Source organism: Spermophilus citellus, assembly GCF_964194105.1.
Source record: "Spermophilus citellus genome assembly, chromosome: 4".
In the NCBI taxonomy this organism is placed as follows: domain Eukaryota; kingdom Metazoa; phylum Chordata; class Mammalia; order Rodentia; family Sciuridae; genus Spermophilus; species Spermophilus citellus.
In genome coordinates, this window is record NC_138185.1 from 146282865 (window position 1) to 146305987 (window position 23123).

The 23123-nt window shown below is 34.2% G+C and overlaps 2 protein-coding genes and 1 pseudogene across 3 annotated transcripts; all 3 read right to left on the reverse strand.

The window, feature by feature from the left end:
* LOC308646199 (olfactory receptor 4K3-like) lies at nt 1-938 on the reverse strand (annotated as a pseudogene). Its single transcript has one exon. The product of its transcript is annotated as an olfactory receptor 4K3-like (transcript).
* Nucleotides 939-12708: 11770 nt separating this feature from the next.
* On the reverse strand, nt 12709-13641 carry LOC308646214 (olfactory receptor 4F4-like; the record flags this gene model as incomplete). The annotated part of the gene is made up of 1 exon (XM_081288878.1): nt 12709-13641. The coding sequence occupies one exon, from the start codon at nt 13639-13641 to the stop codon at nt 12709-12711; it is 933 nt and encodes a 310-aa protein (XP_081145004.1).
* Nucleotides 13642-21931: 8290 nt separating this feature from the next.
* On the reverse strand, nt 21932-22870 carry LOC308646206 (olfactory receptor 4K3-like; the record flags this gene model as incomplete). Its single annotated transcript, XM_081288872.1, has 1 exon — nt 21932-22870. One exon carries the CDS (start codon nt 22868-22870, stop codon nt 21932-21934), a length of 939 nt encoding a protein of 312 aa, XP_081144998.1.
* Nucleotides 22871-23123: the final 253 nt, after the last annotated feature.

Below are 23123 nucleotides of genomic sequence, written 5' to 3' on the forward strand. Positions count from 1 at the left end.
TTAAATATTAGCCTTGGAATTCATGCAATAGCTTTTGAATCTTTTCATAGCATCTTTAATTTCTTTATTTCTCAATGAGTAAATGGCAGGATTTAAAAGAGGTGTTATAGCAGTGTAAAACACAGCAAGAAATTTGTCCAACCATGTAGCGCCGACTGGCCACACATAGATGAAGATGCAGGGCCCAAAGAAGAGCACCACCACTGTGATGTGGGCAGTGCATGTAGAAAGAGCCTTGGATGCACCAGACTTAGAGCTTTGGCGAACAGTGACAAGAATATGTGTGTAGGATATCAGCAATAGAATAAAGGAGGTTACAGCCACAAACCCACAGTCAATGTTCATTAAAGTGTCCAGATTTTTTGAATCCATGCAGGCCAGCTTGATTACCAGTGGCATATCACAGAAGAAGCTGTCTATTTCTCTGGGGCCACAGAAAGGCAACTGCACAATCACTCCCAGGTGACTCATGCCATGCACAAAGCCAGCAATCCGGGCGATGGCTACTAACGCAATGCACCTTTGCAGACTCATAATGGTGGTATAGTGGAGGGGTTTGCAGATGGCTACATAGCGGTCATAAGCCATGGCCACCAGCATTACCATCTCAGTCCCTCCAACAAAATGTACAAAGAGAACCTGGCACATGCAGCCTCCAAAGGAAATGCTCTGGTTCTCCCTGAGAAATCCTATGATCATTTTAGGAGTGGTGATGGAGGAAATCCACATGTCAACAAAGGATAGGTTGGCTAACAAGAAGTACATGGGGGAATGGAGATGGGTATCCTTGATGATTAGTAGCATGATAAAAATATTTCCAAATACAGTCATCAGGTAAATCATAAAAAATATCATGAAGAGCAAGACCTGAATATCCCATGAACGGCAAAGTCCCAGAAGCAAAATTCTGACACTATGGACTGATTTCCTCCATCCATTTTATTCAATGTGTCTTCTGAAATATCCTTGAGAGAAACATAGATTATCAGTTATGGGGATAAAAAAGGAATTTGACTTTTAGAATTTGATGTTTACATTGATATTAGCATCTATATCTGAAATTAAAAGTATAATTGGAAGAAAACTCAGAGTTCAATATATCTAGTATTATGTTCAAATAGAAAAATAGCCATGAAGGGATTTTTAAGAGAATAACATGGGATTGTTAGGTGAATAATTCATTATGAGTGTTCTTTCAACAGGGTGTGAGGAAAGTAGGACAGCAAGAGGAAAAGCTAACACATGCTTGAGATGTTGTCTGGAAATAGCTCCAGTTTTCTGGTAAAAAGGATCAGTCCAGTAAAAGTGATCTGGGCAGGTCAACAACAGTAATCTTTATACTAAATAGCAAGAATTTAGATGATGTCCTTGGAAAAATGATGGCAAAGTAATATTTCAATTTAGTAAAAAGATTTGATATAGCATTACGGTTTCTCTGTAGTTATCCTATGTCATAAAAATAACTATAAATTTTTTACTCTAAAATGTATGTTAGATCAGTGTTTTAGAGACAAACTGTAGGAAGTGTCATATAATACATAACTGATATGATGCCAGGTATGGTGGCACACACCTGTAATTCCTGTTGCTTGGGAGGCTGAGCCAGGAGGATCAGGAGTTCAAAGCCAGCCTTAGGAAAAGTGAGGTGCTAAGCAACTCAGTGAGACCACTTCTCTAAATAAAATACAAAATAGGGCTGGGATGTGGCTCTGTTGTTGAATGCCCTTGAGTTCAATTCCCAGTACCAATAAATAAATAAATAGACAAATAAATAAATAAATAACTGATATGAAGATTTGGATACAAACTCAAATGCTACCTTACTATTAATTTTAAAAATATATAATTAAGTGGATATTATTTAATCAGCTAAATGAATACAAAAAATCTATGGAGAATTATGTAAGACAGAAATTAAAGTAGAGGCCACTGAGACCAAAAAATCAGAATTCATGTATCTAAATTGAAGCTTAGTTTTACTCAAGATTATTAGCAGAAAGTATTTTTCTTCAGTTATATGAATGAATGTTGGGAAATCAACCAGCCTTGATATAGTATCATCTCTATCAAAGTCATAAAATTTGTCTATTTTATGATCTATATATCTACCTATCATCTACTTAATCTAATTTGTCTAAGAATATATTATAGAGATATGTAGGAAGTTATTATATTTGACTATTAATGCTTAGTAGATAAGAAGTTAAAACTTCAGTGATGAGAAATTAAATCCAAATATAACAATGATATTGCTTATGTTCGTCCATAAATAAACTGAGGTATCTGAAACTGGAGATTAGAAAGATTACTGCTCATTCTCCTCACCTCTTTATTAATTCTCTTCCTTGACATTGCTCCATTTTCTTATCAGCTTTCATCTCCTTTTATACTCTGAACTTTCCAAGGTGATACAAAGGAGAACAGGTGAGGAATGGAAACCACTACAGCTTCCCAAACAGTTCCCTTATCTTACTCTGAGATCTCAGAAGTACAAAATAAGGACAGAAAGAAAGAATCATTTCTAAAGCAATTTGATAAAGCATACGTTTTCTGTTGAAAGAGAGATGAATATGATAATAGCCTCAAAGTACAAGTAAACATATAATCTGTAATGAGAATTACCTGACTTAAGGATAATACCCTGATAGCATACCAGATATGTGTGTGCCCCTGAGAAATTTGAAATATCTTTTTTTTTTAAATTGAATTTTCTATCATGGCAAGACTTTCTAGGAAAAAAATTTAGTAGCTATTTCTCTACTTGTTGGAATAAATGACATAGAAGAGTGTTAATAACAAAAGCAGAATTTTGGTGGCAATCACTACAAAATGAACACATAGTTTCACAGGGAACATTTTTAGCAGTAAGAAATCCAGCTGATTTTTATTAGTTTTATAAACTACTAACATAAGAATTATTATAGTATAACTATATTATCTAATATTAATAGGTAAATTAAACCATCATTATTTAAGAAAGTTTAACAGTCTTCTGATTTTTAATTTGTAAGATCTGGTCTGTGATCTTTGTGACTCTTGTGAACTGTGACTTTGATACTAATCTATTACTTTTTCTATTTTCTCATTTAAAAAAAAGATTATTCAATTTAATAGGCATGATGTGAAAATGAACAACAAAAAAATAAAAAAAATACATATATTTTTTGGTACTGTGAAATTTAATAACTATTAGTTATTCCTCATCTTTAAGAGTACAGTTTTCAAGGCTTTTTGGAAAAAAACTGTAAAGTACAGTCAATTACTTTCTCTCACTGAAACATATGCAATTGCCTTTCTTTATGAGTGGGGGTCAGGGAGGAACCTTTCGCCAAGTCCTGCAGAGAGAACATCTCAGGGAGAGGAACAGAACACTCAGGCCAGTGGGAAGGTTGGCAGTGGCCAGCTGAAAGGCCCATGGGTATAAAGGACTTTGAATCCACTCTTAAGGCTTGGTGATGCTGTTGAATAATCCCAGCCCAAATGTGCCACAAGAAGATTGTTCCCTCTTTGTCCTGTCAGAGTACTGGTGAGCATACCTCTGTTAGAGCATTTATGACAATTGCCTTTTAAAAATGCTACTATTTCAATTTTCGCTAAATTAACACACACATGCTTAGCAAAACTATGGGATGGACAGGCGCATAGCACATATCGGACATATCCTTTCTGCTATGCCCTTTTCATTTTTTAATTTTGCTTTGGCCCAGGAGGAGTTATTAATAATTTAAGAGGATCTATAGGAGACAGTAGAACATTGTGTTAGAGTGGATTTAGATTTCTTATCTTTAACTCGGAATTTTCACAAACAGGGTTAATGATAATTCTTAAACTGTTAAAATTGTAAAATTAAGGAAAACAGACAAATTCCTCTTCTTGGAGGTAGAGAATATAGCAGCATAATGGCTTCTAGGTTTGTAAGTCAGGCACAGAAAGATAAATGCTATATGATCTCACTTAAATGTGGAATCTAAAATGTTAAATGCACACAAATAAAGAGTAGAATGGTGGTTACCAAAGGCAGGAGGTGATATTGGCCAAAGGATATAGCTTCAGTTGGTCAAGAGGAATTTGGTATATTGATCTATGCCACAGCTTATTATGATATTGTAAAAATATAAATAAAATGCATTATATATTTTATTGTGGTGGCTGGGTATTGGGAATTCATCCCAGGGCACTTAAATCACTGAGCCATATCCCCAGCCTTTTAAAATTTTGTTTTGAGACAGGATCTCACTAAATTGCTTAGTGACTCACTAAGTTGCTTAGTACTTTGCTAAGTTGCTGAGGCTGGCCTCTAACTCATGGATCTTCTTGCCTCAGCTTCCTGAATTGCTGAGAGTATTGCAGGTGTGCACTACCACATCCTGTGGTGTGTTTTATGTTTTAAACCTGCTAAAATACAAATTTAAAAAGTTGTAACATGAATAATGAGAAGATGGATATGTCAATTACCTTGATTTAGCCATTCCATGTTGTGCACATATATCAAGACAACAGATTGAACCACATAAATGTACAGAATTATTTGTTGATTAAAATAAATAAAATATAGCCATAAACTTTGGTTCTCCTTATAGATATGCTATCTTTCTATGAAAAATATTTTCTATCATAACCCTAAAAATCTGTGAGAATATCAATATTTACATAAGGACATTCTTACCCTTAAAGAAATTAATAGATTGCGTTAGATATGTACTGGGTGAGGTCCACTGGAAGAAATGTTACGTTCCTTCTAGTGCCTTGTTCTGTTTTCCTTCTTCCTCAGGTTAGAAGTTTTAATACTATTTCAATATGAACATCATTATGCATTGGGTTTTACTTCTAAATCTTTGAACATCACAGAGACTATTAAATGACTTACTCACCATGGGTGTTCTGTAAGGTCACATTTTCTTTCAGTGTGCTCTTCCGCAACACACTGGAGTTGACACCCATTGTTGTGTGGAGACAGTATCTGTGGAAGTGATTTCCCTCAGCCTGACATATTTAAAACACAAAAGAGGTCCCTTGAGAGAAATTTTCCTGTTCTGTGTTTCAGGCAGAAAAAGAATCATGGATTTTTTTTTAAACATCCCTTGAGTACATCTTTGTTAGGAGTAACATCAACCTTTTCATACATTGGAAAACATAACAAGGAGACAAGATAAACATCACAGAGATCAGCTTTGGAACCAGCCTAGATGTCCATCAACGGATGAATGGTTAAAGAAAATGTAGCATTTATACACACAATGGAGTTTCATTCAACCATTAAGAAAAATCAAATTATGTCATTCGCAGTAAAATGGTTGGAATTTGAGAACATTATATTAAGCTAAATAAGCCAAACTCAGGTCCAGGATCATATGTTTTTTTCTCACATGTGGAAGCTAGAGAGGAAAAAGGAAAAGAAACATGTTGGTAGATCTCATGAAAATCACAGGGAGATCAGTTCAGGAAAGATACCAGGAGGAGGAAGGAGGGGAGAGACTGAGAAGTGCTGGGAAGTGATATTGACCAAATTACATTGTTATATTTGTGCATATATGAACATATGACAATGAATTCCACTATTATAATACTTAATAAAAAATTAGAAAAAAATAATCCATGAGTTAAAACTTAGTAAAATTTAAACATTATGCCTATAAATAATAAAGAGGTAATATCTGAAAACTTGATCTGTAACTTGATATAATTAGATTCAACTAAAGTTTTAATTTCAGTTAAAAGACAAATCATACACCTATGTGATATATGACTACATTGTTTAAATAGGTAGATAATCTTGGTTGGTTGACTGTTGTTTTAATATTATCTGTGATTAGTTGACATCCTGACAGTTATGCACTGGATATCTAATTATCAAGATTATTTCTAGAATTTTTTTTCAAAAAATAGGAAATTTTCCAGGCAGGAAGGCACATGCCTATAATCCCAGGGGCTTGGGAGGCTGAGGCAGAAGGATTGCAATTTTGAGGCCAGCCTCAACAATTTAGTGAGACCATGCCTTAAAATAAAAAAAAAAGAATAATAAATAATAAATAAATAAATAAAAATTGAAATACATCTGAGATCTTTTAAACAAAGCCTTTATTTTTGTGCAATTAAGCATATAATAACTTGCATATTTTCACAGTGCTGTTTTATACATCTTGAAATATATGCAGCCTGAAGAGGTCAACATAGCCAACCTGATGAATGTGCTTCAGCCTCCAAAGCTCTTCCTTCCTGATAATGTCTCTTTCCCCTTCATCCATACCATCTGCACCGTGTTCTTCTCTGATTACTCTTGAGAAGGTGTAAACTGACATTTGTAAACAGATTTCCAGAGTCTGGGTTGACTATAATCTCCTCTTGGGTGGTACTCACCATTATATTCCCATTTGCTCAGCTATTTTTACTGTTACTACCAGTATTGTGGCACTTCCACCACCCTCTTGATTGTTCTTCGCCAAGGTAACCATAGTTTCCATAGAGTCCTGGGGCATGGAACCCTCCATGTGGTGTTCCATCTCAGGCAGAGCCCCAGAGATTTTTATATTTAAAGACTCTCTTCCTGATCAAATCCTCTGTAACACTGTATATGAGTTGTGGTAGAAGATATTAATTATAGCTCTCTCAACTTCATCAATGTATTCTACATTCCCTTTCTTCTTTAGACTAATTAATCCTAAAGCATTTCTATTTGTTTCTTATGCAATATGATTATAAGTTCATTTGGAGGAGTCAATAATATTATTTTGTTTTAATATTTTTAAAAAAATTGAGATTACCACATAATCTTTTTGGGTGGTGGGGTGGGGAATGTACTGGGGATTGAGCTCAGGGGGACTTGACCACTGAATCATGTCCCTAACCCTATTTTGTATTTTTATTTAGAGAGAGTGTTTCAGTGATTTGCTTAGCACCTTGCCCTTGTGAGGCTGGCTTTGAACTTGGGATCCTCTTGCCTCAGTCTCCTGAGCCATTGGGTTTACAGGCTTGTGCCAACATGCCTAGTTAAATTACCACATAATCTTATATGTGGAATTTACAAAGATTTAACTTAAAGGAGTAATAATAACATATGTGTGTGTATATATGTGCTATACACACACAAACAGACAAGCACATACATCTTACAAAATGTATAATACTCCATTGTATACATTTAATTTCTAAAGAAAATGTTCAGGTATAACACCTGATAGATTTATGCCCTCTGAGCAACTTGAAAAATTTGACCTCTATCACTAAACTTAATTTCTTATCAATTCAAACATTCTAGGATGATTTTTCAATAGCTAGTTCTAGATCTGTTATGTTGGCATAAGTGAGAGAAGATAGTTAACAGAAAAAAAGTTCTTCAGTTGTGTTTGAGAGAGAAATTTGCTAAAAGATGAATATATGCTTTCATAGGGAACTTTACCAGTTAGAAATTATATTTTTTTCTTATCAGCTTTTGTTTTTAGTAGTTTTATAATATTTAATATTATATTAATATTTATTTCATAGGAATATTAGCAGACTAGCCATAGACTTTTAATTTGTCATATCTGGTCTTAAATCTCTCTCTTTTTGATCATCTTGATCTAAACTTACTTTACATTTCCATTTCTTCATCTGTGCAAAGAAGTCAATCTAAAATGTATTGTAAAGATGTCAGAATTATACAGAAGGCAATTAAATTTTATGACTTTTTCATAAATGTTGAATAAACATTAATTATTTTCTCTTTCTGTTCATTCAGTTTAATCTTGCAGTAGTAGAGTTTCCAAATTTTTTTTGGCAAAAATTTTATTTCACACAAAAGGACTTCTGTAAAAAAAAATTACAGGATAAACTTTCAGAAACATCCTTATTATATTCTCTTTAAATTATCACATACATACTCAGCAAAGCTACCTGGTATATACATCAAAGGACATGTCCTACATACTGTTGCCTTCTGGAAATACCATACCTTCTTCAGCTTTCACCCTGCCATTTCTAGGAGCCAATGATATTTAAAGAGGAACTAAAAGAGGCAATAGGATAAAAGGTGCTATTAAAGGACCTAAGGGATTCTTAACTGGAACTCAGAGTGAATTCTAAAATATGTGTGTGGGGGGTAATTTTATGTCTTGAAATATTTACATTGCATAGTAAGTGAAAGGAGACAAACTGAATTGCTTCTTTATGGGGTTTGAAATACAGCAATTTTTTAAAATCTTCTTCTAGGTACAATATTCTTCTGTAAATGTTTGGACTAATAGTCCTAAAACCTTGCTAGATTCTTAACATTTATGATTTACAAAGAGAAACTTAAATTTAGAAAATTCAATAGATCGCCTGAGATATTCTACACTGGGTGAGGTACTTCACACGTGATAGATAATCCTTTTTGCTTTTCTGTATGTATTAAAAGTTCTCTTACATAAACACTTTTTATGATGTAGAAAATATTATTTAATGGGAGGACCACTTGGACGAGGATAACTGGGTACTGCTCAGATGGAGTGGCCATCTAAGAACTGTGATATCCCCACACAGCAGACTTGAGAGCATCTCTGAAGCATGATGTTTTAGATATTCACTTCTTAGACTCTCTGAAAGTCATCTTCTTCCTGTGGTGTGTTTGTTCAAGGACAATTAACTAGGGGAACTAGGGAGGGAGAAAGGGGAGAAGAGAGAGAGAAAAAATATCCTTTTCGAAATAAGCCTCAGAACAACAAGGGCTATAGTTAAAATGTGAAGTGGACCCCTGTTACAATGATATTTTGGCAGTAATTAGAAGTAATGGTCTGTAATCTTATAGCCCCAGTCATGAAATACATTATGCTTGTAGCAATGGTGCACTTTCACTTTTGAATATAGCCTTTGGTGCTTATTTTAAAAGAATATGTTTTTCTTTTCTATTCTTCCTCTCCCCTTTCCTAACCTGGGGGCAGGAAACCAGATTGCTTGGAGTTGTCTGTTCTTTGCAGGAAGACGATGTCACCAGAAAAACTACAAAGTGACTATCTCCCAAATTAACAAGTGAATTTCAACACACCATCCAGGAAACACCTGGGACCCACTCTCAGGGCATACCTAGAATGAAGCCTTTGCATATCTTCTTTAAAAGCCCTCTGTTTTCCCTGATGGGAAGAACCACAACCTCTGGGACTGGAGTCCTCTGTGTTTTTCCGCTGCTAGCAAAGCAATAAACCTCTTTTCTGCCTCTTTCTCAAAACCATGTCCTCATTATTAAATTGGCATGGGGACAGGAACCAAACTTTTGGTAACATGCTCAAGCATTTTTTAATATGGTTGTGGCCATATAAGATAATGATGAGGAGAAATGATGCACATGGGAAGAAATTGTGACAGTACATTTGTTTATTCCCTGTGACTTGTAAAAAGCATGGGTCTATATTGATTCATGAATAATTGATAAAAGTTTCTTAGATGATCTGGACTTAGAATTAAGAGACTAGAAATATTGATGACAAAGAAAGTTAGGGATCAATTCTGGTAATAGATCTTTCAGAATGGGCACAGATTATCAAAATATAGATGCCCATTTGAATGTCCTAGAGGACATTCATTGCAGAAGAAGATATTTTAGGTAGAAAAAGCACAGGTTTTTTGTCTGTTAGCCTCTTTTTAATAAAGTTGTCCAGGTGCTTGCTCAGTGAGTCCACATGTAAAATGACAATATTTTGAGGTCCTGCATATGAGGGAGATATAGAAGGGCTTAGGTGGCGAGCAAAAGATGGTATGTGAGGGGGTGGAGCAGGGCCAGAACAAAGGAGCAAAGATCTCTGATGAGATCAACTTCCTCATTAACTAAGGCAGAGCACCCAAGTGGAGGACAAAATCTGACAGACACATCTATACTCATGCTCCTAAGAAGGGGACCCAATAGAAAAACTAAAAATAGATGCATGGACCAAGGGGCCAACAGTCAGTAATGGTGAGGAATGCGTGGACAGGGAGGACAAAAGGAAAGGAGGAAATTCCAGATAACATAAAAGACAACAGGCCCAAACTCCCCACCTGGATTCCCAGCTCTGGGTCCCCTTCTCTTCAGAAAGGTCTATCTTTCTATCTCTGTTGCTTTTGCAATAAACATACTTCTTGCTTGCTATCTCTGTGTTCTCTTCTTTAATTTTTTGCTGAAAAGAGAAAATGAGCCCAGCAACCCTAGAGAGTAAAACATAACACCTTGTATATATTCTCTGGCTATCAGCAATTTAGTACCCAGCTGCTAATATGGCACAGTATTCTGTGGAGATCCTAATGGTAGGTTGATGGTGTTAGAATATTTATACCACGGAGGAAGTAGGATTTTGTCTCATTCGAATGCATATCTACTATAGGTATGCATATTTTTCTCATGGGAATATCTCAGCTGGTACCACCATCTGTAGTTTTAAGTAGTTTCTTATTAACCATTATCAAACTTCTGCAAACTTTATTTGACAGCCACTCAAATGAAGCAATGGGTCCCTGACCAATGAATTTACTAATTTGACCACATACATGATCACCCATAAACAAGTGGACTATCAGAATGTTGAATGTCATAGTGATGAGCCCTGTATGGCTCTCATGGGAGAAAAGATCTTCATTTTTAAGATTTGAAAATGAAGGTGAGAAAGTGGGAGAAGCTACTCTCATTATTATACTTACTATCCACTCACAACATTTTTCCTCTCTTTCCTCTAACTTCACGCTGTGCGGATTGGGGGTCTCTCATCCCAAGAAAGGTATACTTTCACCAGAGTTGAAAACATTATTTTCAATAATTTGAAAATGAAAACTAGCTATGGTTATTTGTGCTTTATCTAAGAACATTCATTTCTTCAAGACCCCTAGATTAGTATTTGTATAGATGATTCTAACAGAAAACAGAAGGAATTAATTAGACGGGTCTGCCAGATTAAAGTGTATATACTTGGATTACATTTTATGCTAAAATTTAAATTTTATGCTAAAAAGTATAAAAATGTATGAGGGGAGGGCATTTACTAGTATGAATTTGTCATGCCAGGTTATGTTACAGATTGTGAAATCAGTGTTTTTAATTTTTATACCCATTTCATGAAATTTTTAAAATAGTGCTTAAATCTCAAGTTTACCTTCTAACGACTTACATAGTTATGAACAGAGTAAGCATTCTGGGTAGGAAAAAAATTAACTTAGTACATACTCTGAAAACACAGTGGTTGAAAGAGTACCATTGAAGGTGAATTGAAGCTATTTCTAAGATAGAGACAACCAAATGATGGACTGCCAGTTCTTTGTGACCATAGGTGAACAGGCATGTGCTGGAGAGGTATTCACTTTCTTCATATTATATATTGATAGAGAAAACTACATTGAAAATTATACCATTTACAGTAATTAGTGTTTTATTTGTTAGCTTAATAGAGATGTTTTGGTACTATATTCTTGGCATGAGTTATCCTTTAACATAACTGGTGAAAAGTAAATTTTCCATAGTGCTGTTGAGTGGCAAATAATAAATAAACACTCTTGGAAGTATAACTCATCTCTGATTTCTTTAAGTAAAGCAAAATAAAGCTGGGTTACCTTCAAGAAATTTGGTTCCTATATTTGCGTCTTGTTTTTTCATTAACAACTTGGGCCTAATACTAAAGCATTGAAGAGAATACATAAAAAATAATGACATATAATGACATACATAAGGCAGTCAAGAATGATATCTGCATTAATATTTTTATTCTGTCATTTGTTGTAAACAGCTTCAATATAAAAGAAATAAAAATTGCTCGTATACCATCTTTTCATTTTAACATTTTTAAATAGATGCCAACAAATCTGTTTCAAGCCACTTAATCTATCATTCTGGAAAAAAGAAAAGAAATATCATTTTTAACCTGAACTTGTTGGGAAAATTTTTGAAATGTCAAAAGAGCTTATTTAAGTACACCTTGAGAAATAAATTTTATAGGCATATAAATAAAAATATTGGTTTCTATTTGATTTATTAAAGTACTTTGCGAAGTGTCTATTCCAGTGTATTATGTACTACAGTTTTAAGAAATAACTAAGTAAGCCATGTCCCTGCTTCAGGTAGATTACATTTCAGGATGTTTACAAAACTGATTAATAATTGACAGCAAAAATATCATTCTTTCAGGTTAATAACTATAGCAAATATCATTAATTATTTATTTATTTAATTTTTATTGAATTAATGAAAACCAAATAGAACATAATCTCCACCATTTTCCTCAAGTGTTTTATCACTTTTATTTCATTCTCTTTCAATTTCTCCCCTTCATATTTGGGTAAGAATCCCTGTTAAGGAAATAATAATGTTTTGCCTTTTGTAAAAAGATAAGTGAAATATGGAGAAGCCTCAAATGTTTCATCAGCCTCTTTTGTCTAATGGAATTAAAAGGAAATTTAAAAAGTTTCATGAAGATGCAGTCCACCAGATTGGATCTACGGTAGTGTTGAATGCATTACATGAGTTTCTTTAATGTAGTTGAAAGCATAGAGAGACTAATTAAATAATTTTCTCATAAAGAAGAATTAATATGTTTGGCTTCTAGGAAAATAATTCAAGGTATTACATTGCTTTCTTTGGAAATGTTGAAATGTCCTGATTTATAATACCCTTTTTCTTATATCTGAAGACAGTAATAACATGTGGACACAAATTGAACATGTTATAATTTTCAAGCTATTGTATAAGATTAACATATTGCCAATTTGAAACACTCACTTGCTTCAGGGCATTAAATATTAGCCTTGGAATCCATAGCAATAGCTTTTGAATCTCTTCATAGCTTCTTTAATATCTTTATTTCTCAAAGAGTAAATTGTAGGATTTAGAAGAGGTGTTATAGCAGTGTAAAACACGGCAAAAAATTTGTCCAACCACGGAACGCCGATTGGCCACACATAGATGAAGATACAGGGCCCAAAGAAAAGCACCACCACTATGATGTGGGCAGTGCATGTAGAAAGAGCCTTGGATGCACCAGACTTAGAGCTTTGGCGAACAGTGACAAGAATATGTGTGTAGGATATCAGCAATAGAATAAAGGAGGTTACAGCCACAAACCCACAGTCAATGTTTATTAAAGTGTCTACATTAGAGGAATCCATGCAGGCCAGCTTGATTACCAGTGGTATGTCACAGAAGAAGCTGTCTATTTCTCTGGGGCCACAGAAAGGCAGCTGTGCAATTACAACCAGTTGACTCATGCCATGCACAAAGCCAGCAATCCAGGCGATCACTACCAGCCTCATGCACTTTTGCAGACTCATAATGGTGGTATAGTGGAGGGGTTTGCAGATGGCCACGTAGCGGTCATAGGCCATGGCCACCAGTATTATCATCTCACTTGATCCAATAAAATGGACAAAGAGAATCTGGCACATGCAGCCTCCAAAGGAAATGCTCTGGTTCTCCCTGAGAAATCCTATGATCATCTTAGGAGTGGTGATTGAGGAAAGCCACATGTCAATAAAGGATAGGTTGGCTAACAAGAAGTACATGGGGGTATGAAGATGGGTATCCTTCATGATTAGTAGTATGATAAAAATATTTCCAAATACAGTCATCAGGTAAATCATAAATAATATCATAAAGAGCAAAACCTGAATATCCCATGAATGGCAAAGTCCCAGAAGCAAAAATTCTGATACTATGGACTGATTTCCTCCATCCATTTTATTCAATGTGTCTTCTGAAATAACCTTGAGAGAAGAACAGATTGTCAGTTATGGAGATAAAAAAGGAACTTGACTTTTAGAATTTGATGTTTACATTTAGCATCTATGTCTGAAATTGAAAAGTATAAATAGAGGAAAATCAGGGCTAAACATATCTGGTATTATGCTCAAAAAGAAAGATGTGATTTGCTTTTCAAGAGAATAACGTGATTAGCATGTAAATAATTCATTATGAGTGTTCTTTCACCAGCAGGAAATGAGGAGAGGAAGGGGAAAAAAATCTAACAGATGTTTGAGGTGTTACCTGATAATTAGCTCCAGTTCACTGTTAAAAAGGATCAGATCAATAAAAGTGATCTGGATGGGTAAACAACAGCAATCTTTATACTAAATAGCAAAAATTTAGATGATGTCCTTGGGAAGACATGGCATATTGAAATATGGTAAAAAGATTTGACATAATATTACAGTTTCTTTGTAGTTGTTCTATTTATCATAAAACTAATTATAAACTTATCACTAAAGTGTATAGTTGTTCAATTTCTTATAGATAAAAACTCCAAGAAAGATCATATAATAACTATCTGATATGAATATTTGGATACAAACTCACATACATACCTCATCATTAATTTTAAAATCTATAAATTAAATGAATATTATTTAATCAGCTAAATGAATTAGGTAAAATCTGCGGAGAATTATTAAACACTGAGACTAAAATGGAGTCAACTCAGACTTAAATATATATATATATATATATATATATATATATATATATATATTATTGGAGTGAGTGGGTCCTGGGAATTCATCCCAGGGCACTCTAACCCACTGAGCCATATCCCCTGCCCTTTTAAATTTTGTTTTGAGATAGGATCTCACTAAATTGTTTAGTGCCTGAAAAAGTTACTGAGCTGGCCTCTAACTTAGGATCCTATTGCTCAGTCTCTTGAATTTCTGAGAATATTACAGGTGTCTACCACCATGTACTGAGGTGTACTATATGTTTTAAAACTACTATAATACAAATTTCAAATGTTGCAACATGAATAACAATTAAGTGAGACAATGTACATACCAATTACCTTGGTTTAGTCATTCCACATTGTACAGATATATCAAGATCAAGTTGACCACATTTAAAATTACAGATTTATCGATAAAATAAATAAAATATAGTAACAAATTTTGGTTCTCCTTCTAGGTGTGATATCTTTCTATAAAAATCATTTTCTATAATAATCCTAAAACTGAGATTCTTGATATTTATTTTTCACAAGGAGAATCTCTCCTCAAAGAACTTAATAGATTGCCAAGACACACATTGGATGAGATCCACAGGAAGAAATTTCACAATCCTCTTAGTGCCTCGTTCCATCTTCCTTTTTCCTCAGGTTATAACGTTTAATACTATTTCAGTATGAATATCACTTTGCATTGGATTTTACTTCCATCTCTATACTAAAAGTTACCTTAGAATACAATGATTTCTCTAATATAAAATTTTATTCATTCATATTCAATGGACCATTTAAGCAAGGATCATTGGAAACTTCTGGTCAAAGAACTACAATCCTTCTACTCACACCAGAGAGAATCTCTGAGGCAAATCATTATGGTAGTGTGTGCATTGTTGTTAAATAAACCTCAGAAATTCCAATAAGAATAGGGGGCAAAGAAAAACCCTGTGCAATATTTTATGGAAATACCTGAAGCTAAACCAGTCATTTTCAACTGTGTGAAACGGTTACATAGAAATCCTTTTAAAATAACCTTTGAGCATCACAGAGAACATGAAATTACTTACTCAGCATGAGTGTTCTATCACTCACATTCTCTTTCAGTATCCTCTTCGGAAACACTTGAGGTGACAACCATTGTTCTGGGAAGAGAGTATCTGTGGAAGTGATTTCTCTTAGCCTGAAATATATTCAATACTGAAAGAGATCCCTGGAGTGAAATATTCCTGTTCTGTGTTTTGTGGATTTGTGTTTTCATGGATTTGTTTTTGGTTTTTTACTTTAAACATCCCTTGAGTACATCTTTGTTAGGAGTTACATCAATCTGTTCATACATAAAACATAACAAGGAGACAAGAGAAACCACATAGAGATCAGCTTTGGCACCAGCCTAGGTGTTCATCAACAGATGAATGGATAAAGAAAATATGGCATATATACACAATGGAGTTTCATTCAGCCATAAAGAAAAATGAAATTATGTTTTTGCATGAAAATGGATGGAACTTGAGAACATTGTTCTAACTGAAATAAGCCAAACTCAGAAAGTTAAGGGTCATATGTTTTCTCTTTCATGTGAAAGCTAGAGAGGAAAAAGAAAAGAAAAGAAATCAAATAAATAAATAAATAAATAAAAGGACTGGGGATTTAGATCAGTGGTAAAGTAACTCTGGGTTCAATCCCTAGTGCCAAAACAACAACAACAATAACAAAACAAAAAAACAAGAAAATTTACAATAGAGGCATTGTGACATCTGAGATCTTTATTTATTTATTTATTTAATATTTTAGTTATAGTTGGACACAATACCTTTATTTATTTATTTATTTAAATGTAGTGCTGAGGATAGAACCAAAGGTCCCACACGTTAGGCAAGTGCTCTACCACTGAGCCACAACCTCAGCCCCATCTGAGATCTTTTTAACAAAGCCTTTATTTTTGTGCAATTGGTCATGTAATAACTTGCCTATATTCATAGTGTGCAGTTTTATGCATTTTATATATATATATATATTTATTTTATTTATTTGTTTATATGTGTTGCTGAGGATCAAACCCTATGCCTTGCACCTGCTAGGGGAGTGATCTACCACTGAGACACCACCCCAACCCAGTTTTATACATTTTGAAATATACATAGAGCCCGAAAAGATAAACACAGTCAACCTGGTGAACATGTGCTTCAACCCCCAAAGTTCTTCCTCTCTTGATAAGCCCTTTTTCCATAAACTTAATTTCTTATCAATATAAACAGTCCAGGGTGAGTTTTCAATAGCTAGTTCTAGATCTGTTCTGTTGGAATAAGGGAGAGAAAATGACTAATAGAAAAAAGGACTTCAGGGGCTGGGTTTGTGCCTTAGCAGTAGAGAGCTTGCCTAGCACGTGCAAGGCCCTATGTTCAATTCTCATCACCACATGAAAAATTAATTAATTAAATTAAATGTATTAAAAAGAAAAAAAAAAAGACTTCAACTGTGTTTGAGAGAGCAATTTGCTGAAATATGAATATTTACTTTCTTAAGGAACAATTTACCAGGAAGAAATCATATTTTTTATTATTATCTGTTTTCAATTTTATAATAGTTAAGTTTATATCATTAATATTAATTGCATAGTTAGGAATATTAGTAGACTAGCTATTTCCTTTTAATTTGTCATATTGGTCTGAAATCTCACTCTTACTTACTAACCTTGTGACCTCAAAGGGCAACCTTGAGGCCACTCAATCTAAAATGTATTGAATAGATAAGTCAGAACTATAGAGAAGTTTTTATGATTTTTAGTCGATCTTTAATAAATATTAATCATTTTCCCTCTCTGTTCTTTCAGTTCAATCTTACAGAAGTAGTTTCCAATTGTTTTTTGACAAAATTTTTATTACACAGACAAGAACTTTCTGTAAAACAAAAATATAAGGCAACTTTCAGAAACATGCTAATTACCTTCTCTCTTAATTAACACACACATACTCAGCAAGGCTATCTGGTATACACATCAAAGGACATGTCCTACATGCTGCTTGCTTTATAGAAATATGCCAATTTCTTTACTTTCACACTGCTATTCCCAGGAGCCATTGATATTTTAAGAGGATCTAAAAAGGGCAATAGGATAAAAGGTGCCATTAAATCACCTTGGGAATTTGTATCTTGAACTCAGAATGACTTCCACAATATGTGTGTAGGGGGGTAATTTTATCTCTTAAAATAATTACATTGAAAAGTAAGGGAAAAGACACAAACTGACTTGGGGTTTAAACTATAGCAAAAAAAAAAAAAATATCTTATTCTAGGTACAATTTTCTTACCTAGAAGTAAATTTTGAAACTAATAATAGTCGTAAAATTCTGGTAGATCCTTAATATTTATGTCTTACAAAGAGAAACTTAAATTTAGAAAATTCTAAAGATTGCCTGAAATATTCTGCATTGGATGAGGTACAAAAGGAAAGTCTATGTTTCTCCCACTAGCTCACGATGTCCTCCTTTGCTCTTAGGTTATGAGTTTTGGTCATGTTGAGTCATGTACCAACTGAGTTTTATATCACTTCACATGTGATAGGTAATCCTTTTTGCTTCTCTGTATTTACTAACAGTCTTTTTACATAAAATACTATTTATGATGGAGTAACATCAACATCTTTATTTTATTTTTATGAGGTGCTCAGATGGAGTGGCCATCCAAGGACTGTCTCTGAGGCATTTTGGTGGTGTGTGCTAATAAAACCATGAAAATTCCAGTAAGAGTAGGGTATGAGGAGAAAACCCATGGACTCGTTTCTGATTTTCAGAGACTAAACAAGTGATTCTTCGCTCCAAGCATAGTGAGAACATGTGAAACATAGAAATATTTTAATAATATCTTGGAGAATCAGAGAAATGAGTTGACTTACTAAAAATAACTTGTCTCTAAGATCAGATTTCTCTTAGTCTTTTATTCTAAAGTGTTATTGAGATAATATCATTGTTGGGTAATGGTAGTGTCTGTGGAAGTACTTTCCCTCAGCATGATACATATTCTCCATCTGAAGTGATCCCTTGGGTGAAATTACCTATTGTGTATCCTGGACAGAACAAGAATCATAAAAATAATTTACCATGGGAATCTCTTGGGGACTCCTATATTGAAAAATACCAAGTGTTGGGGCTGGGGATGTGGCTCAAGCGGTAGCGCGCTCGCCTGGCATGTGTGTGGCCCGGGTTCGATCCTCAGCACCACATACAAACAACGATGTTGTGTCCGCCAATAACTAAAAAATAAATATTAAAAAAATTCTCTCTCTCTCTCTCTCTCTCTCTCTCTCTCTCTCTCTCTCTATCACTCTCTCTTTAAAAAAAAATACCAAGTGTTGCATATTTTGGAAATCAGATCATGGAAACCAGAGATACCTCAAATAAATCAACCCATGATTAAAAATTGGTGGTTTTGAATATTACTCTTATATGGACACAGGAAATTTATATCTGATTAATTCTCTTGTATTTCCTACTGCCATCTCCACTCCCTTTCCATCATTCCCCTTTGTCTAATCCATTGAACTTCTATCTGCCCTCCTGCCACCTTATTGTATGGTAGTGTCAATATATCAGAGAACATTTGGCATTTGATTTTTGGGGGTAGCTTATTGTACTTAGCATGATAGTCTCCAGTTCCATCAATTTACCAGTAAAGGCCATAATTTCACTCTACTTTATGTCTGAGTAATATTCCATTGTGTATATATACCATATTTTCTTTATCCATTCATCTTTTGAAGGGCACCTAGGTTGGTTCCAAAGCTTTGCTGTTGTGAAATGACATTCTGTAAACATTTAGGTGGCTGTATCATTGTAGTATGCTGATTTTAATCCTTTCAGTGTGTGCCAAGGAGTGGGAAAACTGGGTTAAATTGTGGTTTGATTCCAAGTTTTCTGAGGAACTTCCATTCTGTTTTCCAGAGTGGTTGCACCACTTTGCAGTTCTACCACATTACCAGTGAAATTTCACCTTATTTACAACCACGAAGAATGGGATCCCAATTAGAATAAGTTATACTCTATGTATTATAATATGTCAGAATACACTGTACTCTAATATATACCTAAAAAGGACAAATAAAAATAATAATGAAAAAAAGTAAAAATTAAGGCAAAAAATATTATTTGTCATTTGATATACAAGTAGTAAGGATATACTCTCTTCATTCATCTTGACCTGTGAATCATAATTGCATTGAATTAATGTTTCAGTTCATTAAATCAAATGAGATTCTATCTTGATCAATGTACTACAGGACCAAGAAGGAAAGCTTTACATTAATGGTGCACCCAAATATATTTCAAAGTTGTCTAAATAGGCTCCTAATCTTGGTCAACTGAGTATTTTTTTAAAAGAGAGAGAGAGAGAGAAAGAGAGAGAGAGAGAGAGAGAGAGAGAGAGAGAGAGAGAATTTTTTAATATTTATTTTTTAGTTTTCGGTGGACACAATATCTTTATTTTATTTTTATGTGGTGCTGAGGATCGAACACAGTACCCTGTGCATGTCAGGCAAGTGCTTTACTTTAATATTTAAAAATATTATCTACGATTACCTGATGTCTTGACAGTTATGTACTGCATGTCAAATTATTAATATCCTTAGATGTTTTAAAAATCAAATAGATGTTAGTTTAAAATACACTTTTTTGACCTCTTAAATGATAAAACAACTTTCTCAAGGTGCAATTGATATATACTAAATGGTCCATAAAAATCTTCCGTTCAATATACTTTTACCTATATATGTTCACAATTATGAAAATATCACCATGATCAGGCTAGTGGACATGTTTATGCCTCGTTCCCCCAAAGTTGCCTTGCTCCTCAATAACCCCTTTCTCAGTCTCTCCACACACTCTTTCTCCAAGACAAACATTAATGGGTGTCTTATTCCTCACTTCATGTTAGATTTTCTATAAATATAGAAATTAAATTTTATATAAGTAGTATTTAATAAGTTTGTCTTCCTTTTGATCTGGTATCTACCACTCAGTATACCTTCACCCATATATTGTGTTTATGAACAGAACACTTATTTTTATTTCTGAGCAGCAGTATTCTATTTTATGTTTGTACTGTAATCTGGTTTTTGATTCATCTGGTGAGAGATATTAGGCTGTTTTCATTTTGGACCATTAAAATAAAGTTGTGATAGGGCCTGGGGTTTGTGGTTCACCGGTAGAGTGCTTGCCTAGCATGCATGAGGCACAGGGTTCGATTCCTGGCACCACACAAAAATAAACAATTAAATAAAGGTATTGTGTCCATATATAACTAAAAATAATTTTTAAAAAGTTGTTTATATTGGGCTGAGGATGTGGCTCAAGTGGTAGCACACTCACCAGGTATGTGTGTGGCCCGGGTTGGATCCTCAGCACCACATACAAACAAAGATGTTGTGTCTGCCAAAAACTAAAAAATAAATAAATAAATAAATATTAAAATTCTCTCTCTCTCTCTCTCTCTCTCTCTCTCTCTCTCTCTCTCTCTCTCTCTCCCTGTTTAAAAAAAAAGTTGTTTATAAAAATTTCAGTACAAATTTCTTTGTGACCCAAATATATTAAAGTTTGTTGAGACTTATTTTATAGCCTAGAATATGGTCCAACTCATTGTATGTTTTGTTTGCCATTGAAAATAAGAACTATTCTGATGTTTTTGGTCAAAATGTTCTATGTATCACTTGCTGAAAAATTGCTACATGGTGATTTTCAGATCAACCACATCTCCATGAATTTTTCACCATGTTCTCTATTAATTATTGAAAGATATATTCGAATACTTATTTAGAATTTTTGTCTATTTCTCTATGTATTTTGACCTGATTTTGTTTCCATATTGTGAAGTTCCTCTTTAAGGCATTTACATAATTTCAATTGTTAAGTCTCCCTGATTAAGTGATATTTTAATAATATCTTGGAGAATCAGAGAAATAAATTGACTTACTAAAAATAACTTTACTTACTGAAAATAACTTACTAAAAATAAAATTAACTTTATTTAATTTTGGAAATATTATTTACAATGAAAGATGCTTTGTTATTAAAACATTCAATGAAACTTCTTTCAATTCAGTTAACCTCATATGTATTTTCCATTGTTTTGTAAAAAGATATTTTCAATAAAAGTTTATTTTGTACTGAGTTAAGGAATCCAATAAAAATAATTTCCATTGTTATGCTCTATGTAGTTTATTGTTTCTATTTAATCCTTTTTATTTTTTCACTTTTGGCTTCAATAAGAATTTGAATAGAAAATGGGGTTAAGATAAAAATTATTACCACGTATTGTTTTGGACAAAATGTAAGTGCAAACATTGATGTGAAGACTCCATGCTACAGAAACATTTTATTTTCTAAATGAAATTAGAAGAAAATTTTTAAAAACCCAGAGTCTATCAAGATGCTGCCCAATAGGATGTATATACCCCTTTGTTAAAATAAATTTAGATCTCATTTAACAAAGTTAAACACATAAGAAGATTGAGTAGATAATTCCATGACAAGGAAGGATCACTAGATATTCAGGCATTAAGTGTTTCTCTTGCAATCTATGTAGTAGCTTCTGAATCTCTTCATAGCATTTTTCATCTCTTTGTTTCTCAGTGTATAAATGACTGGATTGAGGAGAGGAGTAAATACAGAATAAAACACAGCAAGAAATTTGTCCATCCAGGTGATGCTGAGTGGCCACACGTAGAGGAAGATGCAAGGCCCAAAGAAAAGTACCACCACTGTGATGTGGGCACTGCATGTGGACAGGGCCTTAGATGCACCAGTTTTAGAGCTTTTGCTTACGGTGATAAGAATATGTGTGTAGGATATCAGTAGCATAACAAAGGAAGTTATAGCCACAAACCCACAGTTAATATTCATGAAAATTTCTATATTATGGCGATCCATGCAGGCAAGCTTGACTACCAGTGGTCTATCACAGAAGAAGCTGTCCACTTCCCTGGGGCCACAGAAAGGCAAGTGCACAATGACAACCACTTGGCTCAGGGCATGCACAAAGCCAATGGTCCAGGCGGTCACCACCAGCCCAATGCACTTTTGTAGGCTCATAATGGTGAAGTAGTGAAGTGGTTTGCAGATGGCCACATAGCGGTCATAGGCCATGACCACCAGGAGCACCATCTCAAGTGCTGCAATTAATTGGGCAAGGAAGACCTGGGACATGCAGCCACCAAAGGAAATGGTCTTGTCCTCTCTGAGAAAGTCTATGATAATCTTAGGAGTGGTGATTGAGGAAAGCCACATGTCAACAAAGGACAAGTTAGCTAACAAAAAATACATGGGGGAATGGAGATGAGGGTCAGTGATGATTGAGGTCACAATGACAATATTTCCAGGAACAATGATGAGATAAAGTACCAAAAATATTACAAAGAGTAAGATCTGAACATTCCATGAGTGACAGAGTCCCAGGAGCACAAATTCTGACACTGCAGACTGATTTTCTCCACCCATTCTATTGTGTTATCTGAAAGAACCTGGGTATGATAGAGTCTCAGTTAGTGAGATGAGAAAGGATGATTTTTAATATTTATTGTACACACAATAGTTAGCATCTTTATCAGAGAGTTAAAGGTATAAGTGCAAAGAAACACGTTGTGCAAATTACATTGTATAATAACCCCTTTGAAAAGGTTAATGCCCAAGAATGACTTTCCAGGATGCAGAGACCAAGATGGGATTGTTGCACAAATTATTTATCATTAAA